This window comes from Pectinophora gossypiella, chromosome 7 (genome assembly GCF_024362695.1).
Source record: "Pectinophora gossypiella chromosome 7, ilPecGoss1.1, whole genome shotgun sequence".
Taxonomy (NCBI): domain Eukaryota; kingdom Metazoa; phylum Arthropoda; class Insecta; order Lepidoptera; family Gelechiidae; genus Pectinophora; species Pectinophora gossypiella.
Genome location: NC_065410.1, coordinates 7,853,215 through 7,865,283, shown reverse-complemented (window position 1 = coordinate 7,865,283; position 12,069 = coordinate 7,853,215). Strand labels below are relative to the sequence as shown.

Genomic DNA, 12,069 nt, shown 5'->3' with positions numbered 1-12,069 from the left:
AAAAAATAACTCAAAATAGCAAAATCAAGTCATTTGATAAAACATTTTAGGTTAGCAAAAAAATGATATAAGAATGACAAGCATGTCAGACCTTTTTTTTCCAGTTGACATTACTGGATAGCAGTATTTTCATTTTCGGCGGCTGCCTTGCTGAAATCGAAAACGTTTGTTATAGTTTTTGAAAATCTAAAGGCCTCTTGACATTACTTTATAACTTGACTATCAAAGAGTTTGAGAACGATAGGAACTTACTTTAAAATATGCTTTGGGAAGTATCCAAAAAGACAATGAAACAGCTTATTTATTGAAATTATGTTTAAATATTTATTTAAAAACTTAATAATTATACTTAACATTAGGTCTTAGCGTAACACACAAATGAGCTTGCTTACATACAATATTTACACAAGAACACGAAATACTTAAACACGTTGAGCACATGCAGACGACAATTCTTCGATGTTTTGACTATCTATAATTCAATCTTCTTCTTCTTATTCAATTTAATGGCTTGGTGGTTTCTCTAGCGACGATCCCGTCTGCTCGTAGCCTTGAAAGTAGTGACCTGTACACTACAGGTGAGAAGGGTCTTACGACACCTCGTTCTTGGATTTCACCTGAAAATAAAAAAAGAAGATTATAATGACATTTCATACTGACAAATTCACTCATTCAATTAATTATACCAACTTCTAGTGTGTGTTTGTATACCATGTGCTCAATCTCTTTTAAAGGTATAAGCAGATAATGCGGGGGATGTTTTGTGGGGGAAGTTCGTGCACCTACAATTTCGTTTGTGTAAACTGTAGATAACAAGTCTTTGTGCTTTATTGACCAAAATCCTGAATTTCATTCGTAGACTTAATTTTTTTCACACTTTGTAGATTTGGCTTTAAATTGCTTTGGTACTATTTGTAGTTTGCAGAATTTATATGTAGAGTTTGTGTGTTTATATGTGTGTACATCTCCTTCTTATTACGATGAATTTTCATCAACGCAAACTCTACAGTAACAATGTAAAGAAATCGGTGATACAAGGACAAATTATAGGACAAACATACCATCGAGCACCATTTTGGCAGCAATAGCAGTGGGTAGGCCGACAGTTCTGGCCATAGCAGTATGAGAAGCAGGGTCACCTCGCACCGTCATTGTCACATCTCTTCGTTCCCTCTTTCCATCTCTCCAGGTTACTCCAACCTCGTGTCGAAGGACTACGAAGTCCGTTTCGTCTTTTTCTGTAATAAATAATGTATGAGCTTGAAGGATTGCATTAATTTACGATAGATGCAGTTTCAAACGTTAATACAGCATTTGTTGTTTTTAGAGTTTTGTTTTAGTAACAATAAATATTCAAACGTCGACAACAGTTCATTTGTTTGTATAGTCATTATTTAAAATACCAAAAAAAATTACACATAATATTTATCCTTAGGCGAGCTTATTACAATCACAGTTATTGTGGCAAAAAATATGTTATCCAATTTATTTAATACTAGTCGATATAGAACATACGAATTATTCTAGAAAACATCACCAGAAATCAAAGGATTGTCCTAAGATAAGCCTTTGACATCAGTGAAATAATAAAGGTTGACAAAGTATAAAGTATTTTGTTGATCAAAGCAGATGTTATCTTACCGAGTTGCAATTTCTTGCTGAGATAATGACTGATAGTGTCGAGTGGCGTACCGCACTTGACAATACGGTCCTCACCAAGGAAGCCAAGTGACTCCACAGCTTGCATGCCCGTGATTCCAATACGCTCAGACAATCTGGTCTTTAGGTTCTCGTAGAATATCGAACTATCTGTCAACCCCAGAAGCTCACAGGCGAACTGACGCTGTAAGGAAACGATACGGGTTTTGTTGGTTTATCGAAATTTTTATATTCATCTTGAGTTTAATTTCTATTGCGCTTGGTACGTCTTATTAGCTGTAAATCGATAGTTTCTGCACAATTGTTTACGTAAAATATCGATATTATCGACGCCTGAGCAGTTTAAGTCATATTTAAGATTATATCAATAGCCTATTAGAAATAATTAGGATTAATAATTTATTCATTTTCTGACATAAGTACCTACTTTGAACTAATTTTCAAATTGTTGTTACATACCCATGTGATTTCAGGACCCTCAGGGTGCAGCGACGGATGAGGGTTAGGGTCAACTAGTCCAAAGAGTTGCAGTGACTTCATAGTTTCGGCGAATCCTGTGAACAATAAGATATATCTATAAGGGAACAGTTCTTTGCCTAAATACATATAAGTATATCACTTGAATTATTTCAAGTGTTCTGACTTACCTCTGTACCTAAGAGTGCCTCTAAACATGGTATGAGCATCTTGGATTCCGTAAAGTTCTGCATACTTCGTGCTATCTCTATTCGGGAAACCTTCGAAGGCAAAACCGGGAAGAAAATCTAGTTCTCTTGCTACTGACATCAGTTCGCCGCCGCTTAGTACTTCTACTATCTGCAATGAGAAGGACAAGTAATTGTATGTTAATGAGGATTCTGATATTTATTCTCTCAGATTTGATAGATTTGCTTTTGATTTGATAAATCCTATAAATATTCAGTCCTATGTAGTAGTTTTGGTTTTGACGTGACTTATTATAAATTTTGCCGCACATGGCATTTACTACTTGGCCGGACAAATGGGGAGCGCTGAGGGCTCTCACCCGGTGTCCTAGGATAGCAAAACAGTACAAGAAAAAGAGATTGTATATAGAGAATGCAAAAAAATAAAAGTTGAATCAACTAAGTTGGGCTATGTTTCATTACGTACCTGTCCTTTGCTAAGATATTTGGCACTTGAAATGGTGTTAAGTAGAACCCCACGAGGACTCCACGAGAATTTGTATCTAAGAGCATTGTCACTGAATTCTGGAGCAGGGAGACCTAAAAATGGACATATTCATAAAATAAAGGAACTTCATTCCTTATTTTTAAATTTAAAAGAAATGAAGTATCATATAAATTACCTCCACAATAAGATACGAAGGAATCAACTCTGCCACCGTGATTCTGAATATCGTGAATGCATTCCAGAGCCAGAAGATGATCAATCCCAGGGTCTAAGCCCACTTCATTCAATAGTGTCAAACCAGCGTCTTTAGCCCTGCGAAATTAATATTGTTGTGTATAATACACTATTAAAAAAAAAAAACTGTAGACCCTACATAAGTATAATTATACATTTTTTAATTATTAATTATATGGTCGTAAGGCCCAAAGTCCTTTTAAAATCCAAATCCCATTGTTTAACTATTGTGTCTGGAAATCCGGGCCTTACGAGGATATTATAGAAAAGGAAAAATATTTTTTTTGTTTTTGTTTGTTATCTTCCAGTTTTTATAGCGAAAATTCTCGATTTATAAATTTCTGGAGATTTTAATGACTAACAAGTGCTTACGCTTTATGTAAATCGGCAACTTCAGGAGTGACGTAAGAAGCTGTGACCATGTGGACGCCAGCGTTGACACACGCCCTGGCAACTGCCCCGTGCAAATCATATGGTAACAAAGATATTACCACTCTAGCTTTTGATGCTAGTTTGCTCAAAGCTCCCTCATTGTTAGCTTCAAGATATTCTGAGGTCACTCCGTAACGTTCCGCTAGGATATCGGCGTCTTCTTTGATTTGTGACGCTGTAAGGAATAAAATTAACGTAGAAATAACATAAATTGGTTCGTTTACTTCTTACATTGGGAAAGTAGCGTCAGTTAAGCGTACCTAAGGCCCATTATCACTTACCACCAATTGAGATTATGGTCAAGCCTAAACCAAATTGATATTAAACTTTTGATAAAGAACCCATCTTATCTTATTTATCCTATACGATCCCACTGCTGGGCAAAGGCCTCCCCTTGATTTTTCTACTCCTCTCCACTTTGCGTGATCTCCGGCCAATCGTTCCGATAAGCATACCCCATAAGTAAACAAAAAAAATAAGTAGCTGGGTCACATTGTTACTCCTGTAGTTATAAGGTATCATAGTAGTTGTTGTTGTTTAAGGTTCAGTACAATCTACTCTGAAACGATTGATGACTGTGGAGGAAGCAAGAGAATATAGACGTGAGATTATGTATGTATATTGTATGTGTACCAATAGCAGTTGTAATATCAGTTCCTACCTGAAAGTTCGGTAGAGTTTATAAAGGTCTCCTAGAATTTGTTAAACTTACCAACGGTGACTGAAACGTTTTTATCCTTGGCCAGGTATTCCACGACCGGTGCTGAGACTAGTCCACTGCCCAGGATTACAACCTGAGTTTCTTGGTCCAAACCCTCTACCTTATGTCGTGACCGACTGAAATAGATAAAAAATTATTAGCCGACTACTAGTAAAGTCATCTTTCATTAAAGTCATCAGTTGTACCTATTAGTAAAGTCATCTACTTTGAGGACCTAATATTTTAATAGTAACTTGTTTCATGCTGAATTGCCCAGGATATTATTGTAACATAGGTGAAAGTTTAATACTTACGTGTTAGACATTCTCAGATCATTAATGTATTCGAAGGCTGGTGTCAATTTTCCGTTGCTGGCTATAATAGCCTGAAAATGAAAACATTTTGTGCTGTGGTGACTAATAAAACGTGGTAAATTACATTTTCTTTGGTATCTGAAGAACTTGCGCTTGCTTTCCTTGAAGCTGGTTGAAAGTGTGAAATTGGTAACAGCCGTCTCTGTTCCCGGATCACTATCCGGGAACATAACATTGTTATCACTATAACATTGGATCATGTAAATAGTTAATATTACTTACTCTTTAATTATCATATCATCAGGTGAGATATTGGTCAAAGATTGTACAAAAGAAATATAGGGATATACTTAGCTAATAAAATAAATACTAGCTCCACCAATTAATAATTACTGCTAAAATATGTACTACATATACTCACCCCTTGTACTACTGGACTGAAGTTATGCTCTTCCAGGGGTCTCGAAGCATCAGATGACATAATGTCTTCAGCATAAGGATACAGCAGGTCTCCGAAGAAGTCCGTGGATTCTCTCGGAAGTTGTGTTGGCATGTTATCTATTGAGCACACTAACACTCCAGGGCCTTTGAAACTAAAACAAAACATGTCTTTTTTTCGTATTTTGGAAAAAAAAATAGATTTTGTACAATAACACCACATACATAACACAATCGCACATTGTAGCGCAAATGTATAGGGAACCCCATAAACATGGGAACGTTGGATTACAACAAGCTGATGATTACGAAGATAATTTACCTCTTAGTATCTTTATTACGGTCGGCATCATACAGGCAGAAGGGGGTGTCGATGGTGGTGCACTCATTCATGAACTCGATGGAACCGCCGGGATCAGCTGAGATGTCGCAGATTGCCAGCATCCTATCAAGTTAACAATATACATTTGCTGTCTTAAAAGTACCTAATTAGGGAGAGATTTCAATAAGGGGTGAAGGGTTGTACAAATGTGCCTATCAAAATGAAAGTCAATGAGAGATATACACAACTGTATTGAAACATTCTTACCGATGGGGTAATGCTGGCGCTCCAATGCTCTTAGGAAGCCATGGAGTATTCGAAGGCAGTAGCAGGTGTTTAGCATCAGGGATGGTCAGTAGTTTAGGACTGTCTACCGCCCAGTAGATACAGTTGACGAGCACTGACGTATACGGCGCTATCTGTTCACAAACATTTCTCATTACCCTACTTACATGACCGATAAGTCAGCGTACGTTTTATCTTGCTTTTATCTTATTGTTTTCGAGTTGCCGATACTCTATTTGTTGCTAATAGTGATTGCAAAGATTATTTATAATCACCTGAATTGTTTTCATTCTTTCATTGATATGGAATGGCCTTGTAACATTATATTCATGATGCTTACCTTCTGAGCAAAAGTGGAAATATATCTTTCAGGATGTTCTTCGTATTCCTGGGGATCGTATCCGCCACCATTTTTCCTTTCTAGGTGATGACGTCGTCTAACTTCACACCCGTATATTTTATTTGGACCTGTCATCAATAAAATTCACTTAGTTGTTAGATAAGTTCCTTACAATTTAGTTCATGTCGAGATTTAAAAATAAAACACTTTAAGCATATATTTTGTCTTTCGACTTACTTCCATGCTCAGCAACTTTCCTCAACATTTCAGGCGGAACGTATTCATGGGGTAGTTCTTGGAAGATTTCTTGACTTCCCTATAAAAAGAAAAGATTAATCATATGGGATAGAGAGGATTCAGCGTCGAAATCAATACAGAAATATCAGTGATTTGTGTTATATTTCTTTTCATTTGAAATGTTATTTCATTCAAATTGAAATACTCAGTATGCTTCTTCATTCACCTGCGATACATTTCCTGAGCCGGTGAAGACGAAGGTTAGAGGTCCGAGAGATTTGGGCATCATCCCGAGAGCGACTTCATAGCCAGCGTCCCGGATCGCCTGCCTCGCCATACTTGAACTGCGGTAGTTGTGCGCTGGACCAATATGCTGTGCAATATTGGGAAAACTGTGAGACATGGTAAGATATTACGTAAAATACGTTATTAGTAATGTTTGCTTTTGAAACAACAGCGTGTTGGTGCATCCAAAAATCTTACCATGAAGGGTGTGTGATGTCCAAGAGCTAGAAGTCGCAGTCCTAATCCGTGTAGAATGTTGATCATGCCTGCCACACCCGCGTACTTTCCGAAAGCCACCACTCGGTTACCAGCATCATCCATCAACTTCTCATAGTCTATTAGACGAATGTTCTGGAATTAGGACAAATGAAGAACTGTGAAAGAGAGGGGCTAAATCCTGTCTTCTATTTTTCCAAAAAAACATGGCGTGATTGGTTACCTTAGCCAGTATAGCGTCTAGCATGGGCATATTACCCTCCTGGGCTTTGATAGTGTGTGAGAAGAAGCAATACGTCTTGTTGGGAATGAGCAGGTCGATCGGTGTTTGCTTCACTCCGAATATTACGCTGGCCTCGCTTATGTCCTCCTGGACAATAGCGCCTGCGCTTATGTATGTCTAGAACAAGAGTAAGTATTTTGAAATAATTATGTATTAAATGAAATTAATATACCTAATCATGAAATATAAATGTTTCATTCCTTCATTGTTTGCTGATGGTGTCTTGAATTGTCAAAGTTTTGGCATTTAGGTTCACTTTTTCAGATCTTACAACTTGGCTGGATGCACTCGGACTATTGAATAAAGGTTTGGATGAGTTTACGCGTATCTACTTTATACTTAGCTCTTCATTATGGTGTCTGTGAAATTAAACTACTTACCTATTAAGTTAATTTCATAGTCACCTGCATAGGATATGCTCGTCGATTGGAAGGTTGCACTATGACCTTGACTCCCTGCCTGACGAGTCGACTCACGTTCAAGGGAGAGAATGGCGCCCGTCGTTCCCATACTGACTGGTCTTCTCTGCGGATGGCTATTACGCGACGAGGCTAAGGAAAAATATAAAAAAATTGGTATAATTATATTGGTCCTCTGCGTTGGATCAACAGTTAATCGTAAAAGCTTAAACAGTCTAATACGTTCTACTGGCTGGGCAGATGCCTCCCCTCTATAAACCGGAGTTGGTATGGAGCATACTCCACCATGTTGCTCTACTGTGAATTGGTGGAGCATTTAGTGCGAATGAATGATAACTCATGTGCCAAGGGGGTGCGTACTAACGAAGCGTCTAAGTTCGTAGGAAGCATAAGAATTATTAAGAATGCATCAATTTATAGATAGATAGATAGTAGGTAGTTAGTTGTCTATCTGGTCATACATTATGGGAAAAGTTCAAAAGTCACAATAAAGACCCCTCGATTGTGGTAAGATTTTAGAAGCAAATGTTCGTTGCTAGGCTATGTTACCCTGCATTGTATCTGCATGACCTTATTTCAATTTGGTACCTTCTATTCTGGAGCGTAAGGACATATCGTTTGACCAGATACTTACCTAATATAAATATTATGTAAATGTTAAGTTGTTGCATTATTTTTATCTTAAATGTTCATATTGATTGGACAAACAGTTAAAACACTGAATAATTTAAATAAGTACCTAGGTACAGTTTTGACCCAGCAGATACGCTTGAAAAACAAAAAATAGTGATCAATAATACAATATCAGCATTGTTGGTAAATTTATCGGGTCCTGACCGTGGATGACCGGTGAAATAAGTATCTAAAAGTTTTCACCTTTAAGGTCACGGCTTTAGTCCGTGCTCCAATACATAAACTTCTTTCACCCTACGGTTGCCTGGCAGAAATTGCTGTTTAGCAATAAGGCCGCCTATTGGCTTATGTTTTTATTCGTATGTTTATGTCCTTTGTATATGTCGTTGTGCAATAAACTATTATTGATTGATTGACTTGAGGTTGAAATAAAAAAAAAATAGCGACCAGTTTTCCTATACATAAATATTTCAATGTGTGACAGAGTAGGCAGAAATCAACTAATTCAGAACCATGTTCAGTTCAGCCCTCGCGGCACGGGAACCGCCGCGCGAGTTCTATCGAGGGCCTTGACCAATAGCCGTACGACGACTATCCACGTAGATAGCATTCGCTATGACTATTGGTTGAACTTGAAACCCTCGATATATCATGTTATAGCAGGGCCTGCTAGAACATGATAGAAATACCTATTACTTATAGCATCCGCCTTTATACTATCTAAAACACACATTTTAATAAGTATGTAAATCTAGGAAATGAGAGAACCAACAAACAGAAGAGAGAGATAATTATAGGCGGCTTACTGCAAATTTGTTTAGCGCCAGTAATAACATTAACAATTGCTGCAACCTATTCCTATCCTAACATTGAATACTGATATGACTTGAGAGTGTTTAAGTAGTGTAAGCTGTTATGATTTCTTGACACACCCTAGAGATAACCCGGCGTTAACAAGTTTAAGGTAATAAATTGGGTTGGTATCGGTATTAGTTACAGATTATGTTATCGGCCATTGAAATTTCCACTGCTCGATCGTGATCGACTCTCACGTGTTGTTATGTTGCTACGGTAGCCAAGCATGTTTTGTAGTGTTTTAATATTTGAGTTTCATTAATTATGTATTAGGTACCTAATTATATCATCATCTCCTTAGCGAGCAGTATCTTTATACCGAGGTCAGACGAGGAAGCTTATCTAACTTGTCAGAAGTGACTGAAAGTCTAACTCTTCTCATATAATTAAGCCTCTGAAAACGTAGGTTTTATTAGGGCTTATGTGTTTTGTCAGCTCAGTATGTACATGCGGTGCTTACAGGGTCGTATTGTTTTAAAGACACTAGGTTGGTGCCTACTTATTTTTTTACGTTTCATTTAAGTACCTACCTAATTACATTTTGCGTTTGATATGAACTGGGAAATTCCTATCTAAAATCTATATTTTCCTAATTCTAATTGACTAACTAGATTGAATAATCCGTAAACAAGTAAACTGCGTATCTATTTATAACTGATAAAATCGTAATTATTATTACGAAAACATGTTTATCGAATCGCATTCTAATCTGCCAATGTCGAACGAATTAAGTATTCGCAATTAATCATCTTGTTTATTTTTCAAAAGTTCTTCATTAAGTTCATTCAAAATACCTTTAGTTGTATTGAGTCCTTTCGTCCTGTCAGCCAAGTGAAGAATTTATTTAGAATTTTCCGAACTTTTCCTTTGCAATCATCTTGACTTAATTCCTGAAAAAACTAGTTTCCTTAACGTGATGTCAGATTTTAGAGAATATTTTTCCTAGAGGCAAAATTCCCAAACATAGCAGGTAACTACGTGGGACCCCGTTGTTATCGGATAGATTAAGTAGATTATCGGGTCTTTAATAATATTATTGAAAATAAATTGCAATAAAACTAAGAAATCAAGTTTAGATTGTAGTGTTTAAGTATATACCTACCTAGTCAATATATTGCAAATATACTTGTTAACCACCGCACCCCACTGTATTGCACCCGAACTGCACTGGGCCCGCGTGATGGTTGCAGGCCCGATCTCCCTATCCATCCATAGGGATGGCCCGTGCCCCAGCAGTGTGACGTTAATGGGCTGGTGATGATGGTGATGATGATACTTGTTAATTGTTTTTTAAATTCTTTGAATCCTTGCCATTTCAAAATAAATAAATTTCTAGGTAAGTATGTAGCGCATCGTCTCTACATTGATCTACGGTAGGTACCTACTTAGTCCCGCGTCAGAATTAAAACTCTACAATAGGCCTAGTTACTTATATAACTTACATTATTTTTTTATTTAAAATCTATCTATCACGAAGACGTAATTTGTACCCAAACCACATATGATTTTATCCCCATTCTCTATTGATAATCATTGCCGAGTTGTACCTATTTACGTACCTAGGAGTAGTTATCATTATATTATTATTAAAATTCGTTGCTAAGTCATAACAAGGTCTTGTACAGGGCCAACATATATAGTTTATCTGTAACAGATAATAATTAGCAACGTGCCATTTAATTAGGTAGAAAACGTTTAAGTATAGGTATTACAGCTCATCTAATAACGAGCAAAAGGAAATTTTAAGCGACACTCTGTTTAGCAATTTTGGAAATAAGGCTCTAACAGTCCCTATTTTAGCAGAAAGTGGCAAACATATAACCTAACTCACGTTTCTAAGCTTGTAATCATTCCCTACCGTGGTGGGCAGAGCCACAAGTCTTTGAATGACCACCTGCAGCTACACTTTCCTAGTTTATTGATTGACTGCTTGGTTTCAACTTTCAAGCTTCGGTCCTCCTACCGTCTGAAGACACGTAAATCGACTAAGAGTCTAACAATAAGTAGGTTCTATTCGTTATTCCAGGGGAGATTTTTTTTAAGTAACTTATTGTAAATTTGTCGCTATTGGCATTAGCTACTTGGCCGGCTACCCAGGAGAGGTCTCTTTTTGGGCAAGATATTAAATTGAAGATTGTACTTCTACGAATATTAAAATACATACATGCTTTTAAGGAGTAATGAAATAGTGTATGAATGGAATCGTTTCTGTGTGAAAACGTGCATACAAATTCGAATTTACTTACAAAAAATTCGGGAGGCTTTTGCATGTGCTCATTCTCCAATTACCTACTCCGTGTTTATTGATTTTATAAACTGGGATACTGAATAATAATACTTAATTAGGGCCCTACCGAATTTCCATATATACTTACCTACTAAATCAAAATTTTGATTAATCACAATATAATTATATAGGTAATCATAATTAATTTTACGATTAAAATTGACTGAGTACTTCAATAAAAACGTACGTTTACAATCACTTTGATGCATTTTTTATAATAATTAATTTTATAAAACACACCTACGCATATGGACTTAGAAGCAAGTAATGGATTACTTTATTAGAAAATAATAGAAGCTTACCTTTGAAGAATAAAATGCTACATGTTTTTTAAGTAGAGTGGCGCGAAGCGCGGCCGATTTGTGCAACATTTTATTTTTTTGCAAGCAACGAATTCACATCTATAAATCCTTTCGAAAAAAAGAAACGTTTACGAATCACACACCGTTGTGTTCCTGGCGAGACGCTACCACTTATTGATATTTTACGAAGCTCCCTCGAGAAAACACAATCGGGTGACGTTTTATCGTAAATGATAGTGATAGTCCACAAATTGTTTGCTACTCTTATTATTATTTAAGATTGTTTAGTAGATAAATTGTTAATTATGAACCGAACGCTAATCTAGCTGTATTTATTCATTAAGAAATGTTCACATTGTAAAGGTACCTACCTATTGATAATAATAAATATACTTACACCACCGTAAAGTGCTCGGTTTTGTAAGTGACGTAATATACTTACTTAATGGCTTATCAGTTTGACCTTTTCCTTGGGGCTATCTAAATAGCCAAACCGTGATGAAAGTAGGTGAACATTTTACATACATACATACATAAGCTCTCGACGACAAAATCTAACGGGGTGGGTAGACCCACAAGTAATAGAAGACTCCTGATGCAAAACCCTAAAATGGATATGATGAACTGTTTGAGCTTCTTACATCATCGTGTGGTTTGTGAGGTGGATTACTAGCCT

General features: G+C 36.6%; 1 protein-coding gene across 1 annotated transcript; it reads right to left on the bottom strand.

The window, feature by feature from the left end:
- Positions 1-336: 336 nt before the first annotated feature.
- LOC126367999 (alpha-aminoadipic semialdehyde synthase, mitochondrial) lies at positions 337-11,605 on the bottom strand. The gene is made up of 20 exons (XM_050011822.1): positions 11,394-11,605; positions 7,302-7,448; positions 6,838-7,014; positions 6,597-6,749; positions 6,340-6,486; positions 6,114-6,192; positions 5,877-6,004; positions 5,519-5,670; positions 5,252-5,374; positions 4,913-5,084; positions 4,492-4,562; positions 4,190-4,314; positions 3,418-3,652; positions 2,987-3,123; positions 2,791-2,903; positions 2,307-2,475; positions 2,119-2,213; positions 1,642-1,843; positions 1,062-1,238; positions 337-617 (listed from the first exon to the last, which is right to left on the bottom strand). The coding sequence occupies exons 1-20, from the start codon at positions 11,460-11,462 to the stop codon at positions 499-501; spliced, it is 2,790 nt and encodes a 929-aa protein (XP_049867779.1). The 5' UTR covers positions 11,463-11,605; the 3' UTR covers positions 337-498.
- Between the last annotated feature and the right edge of the window lie 464 nt (positions 11,606-12,069).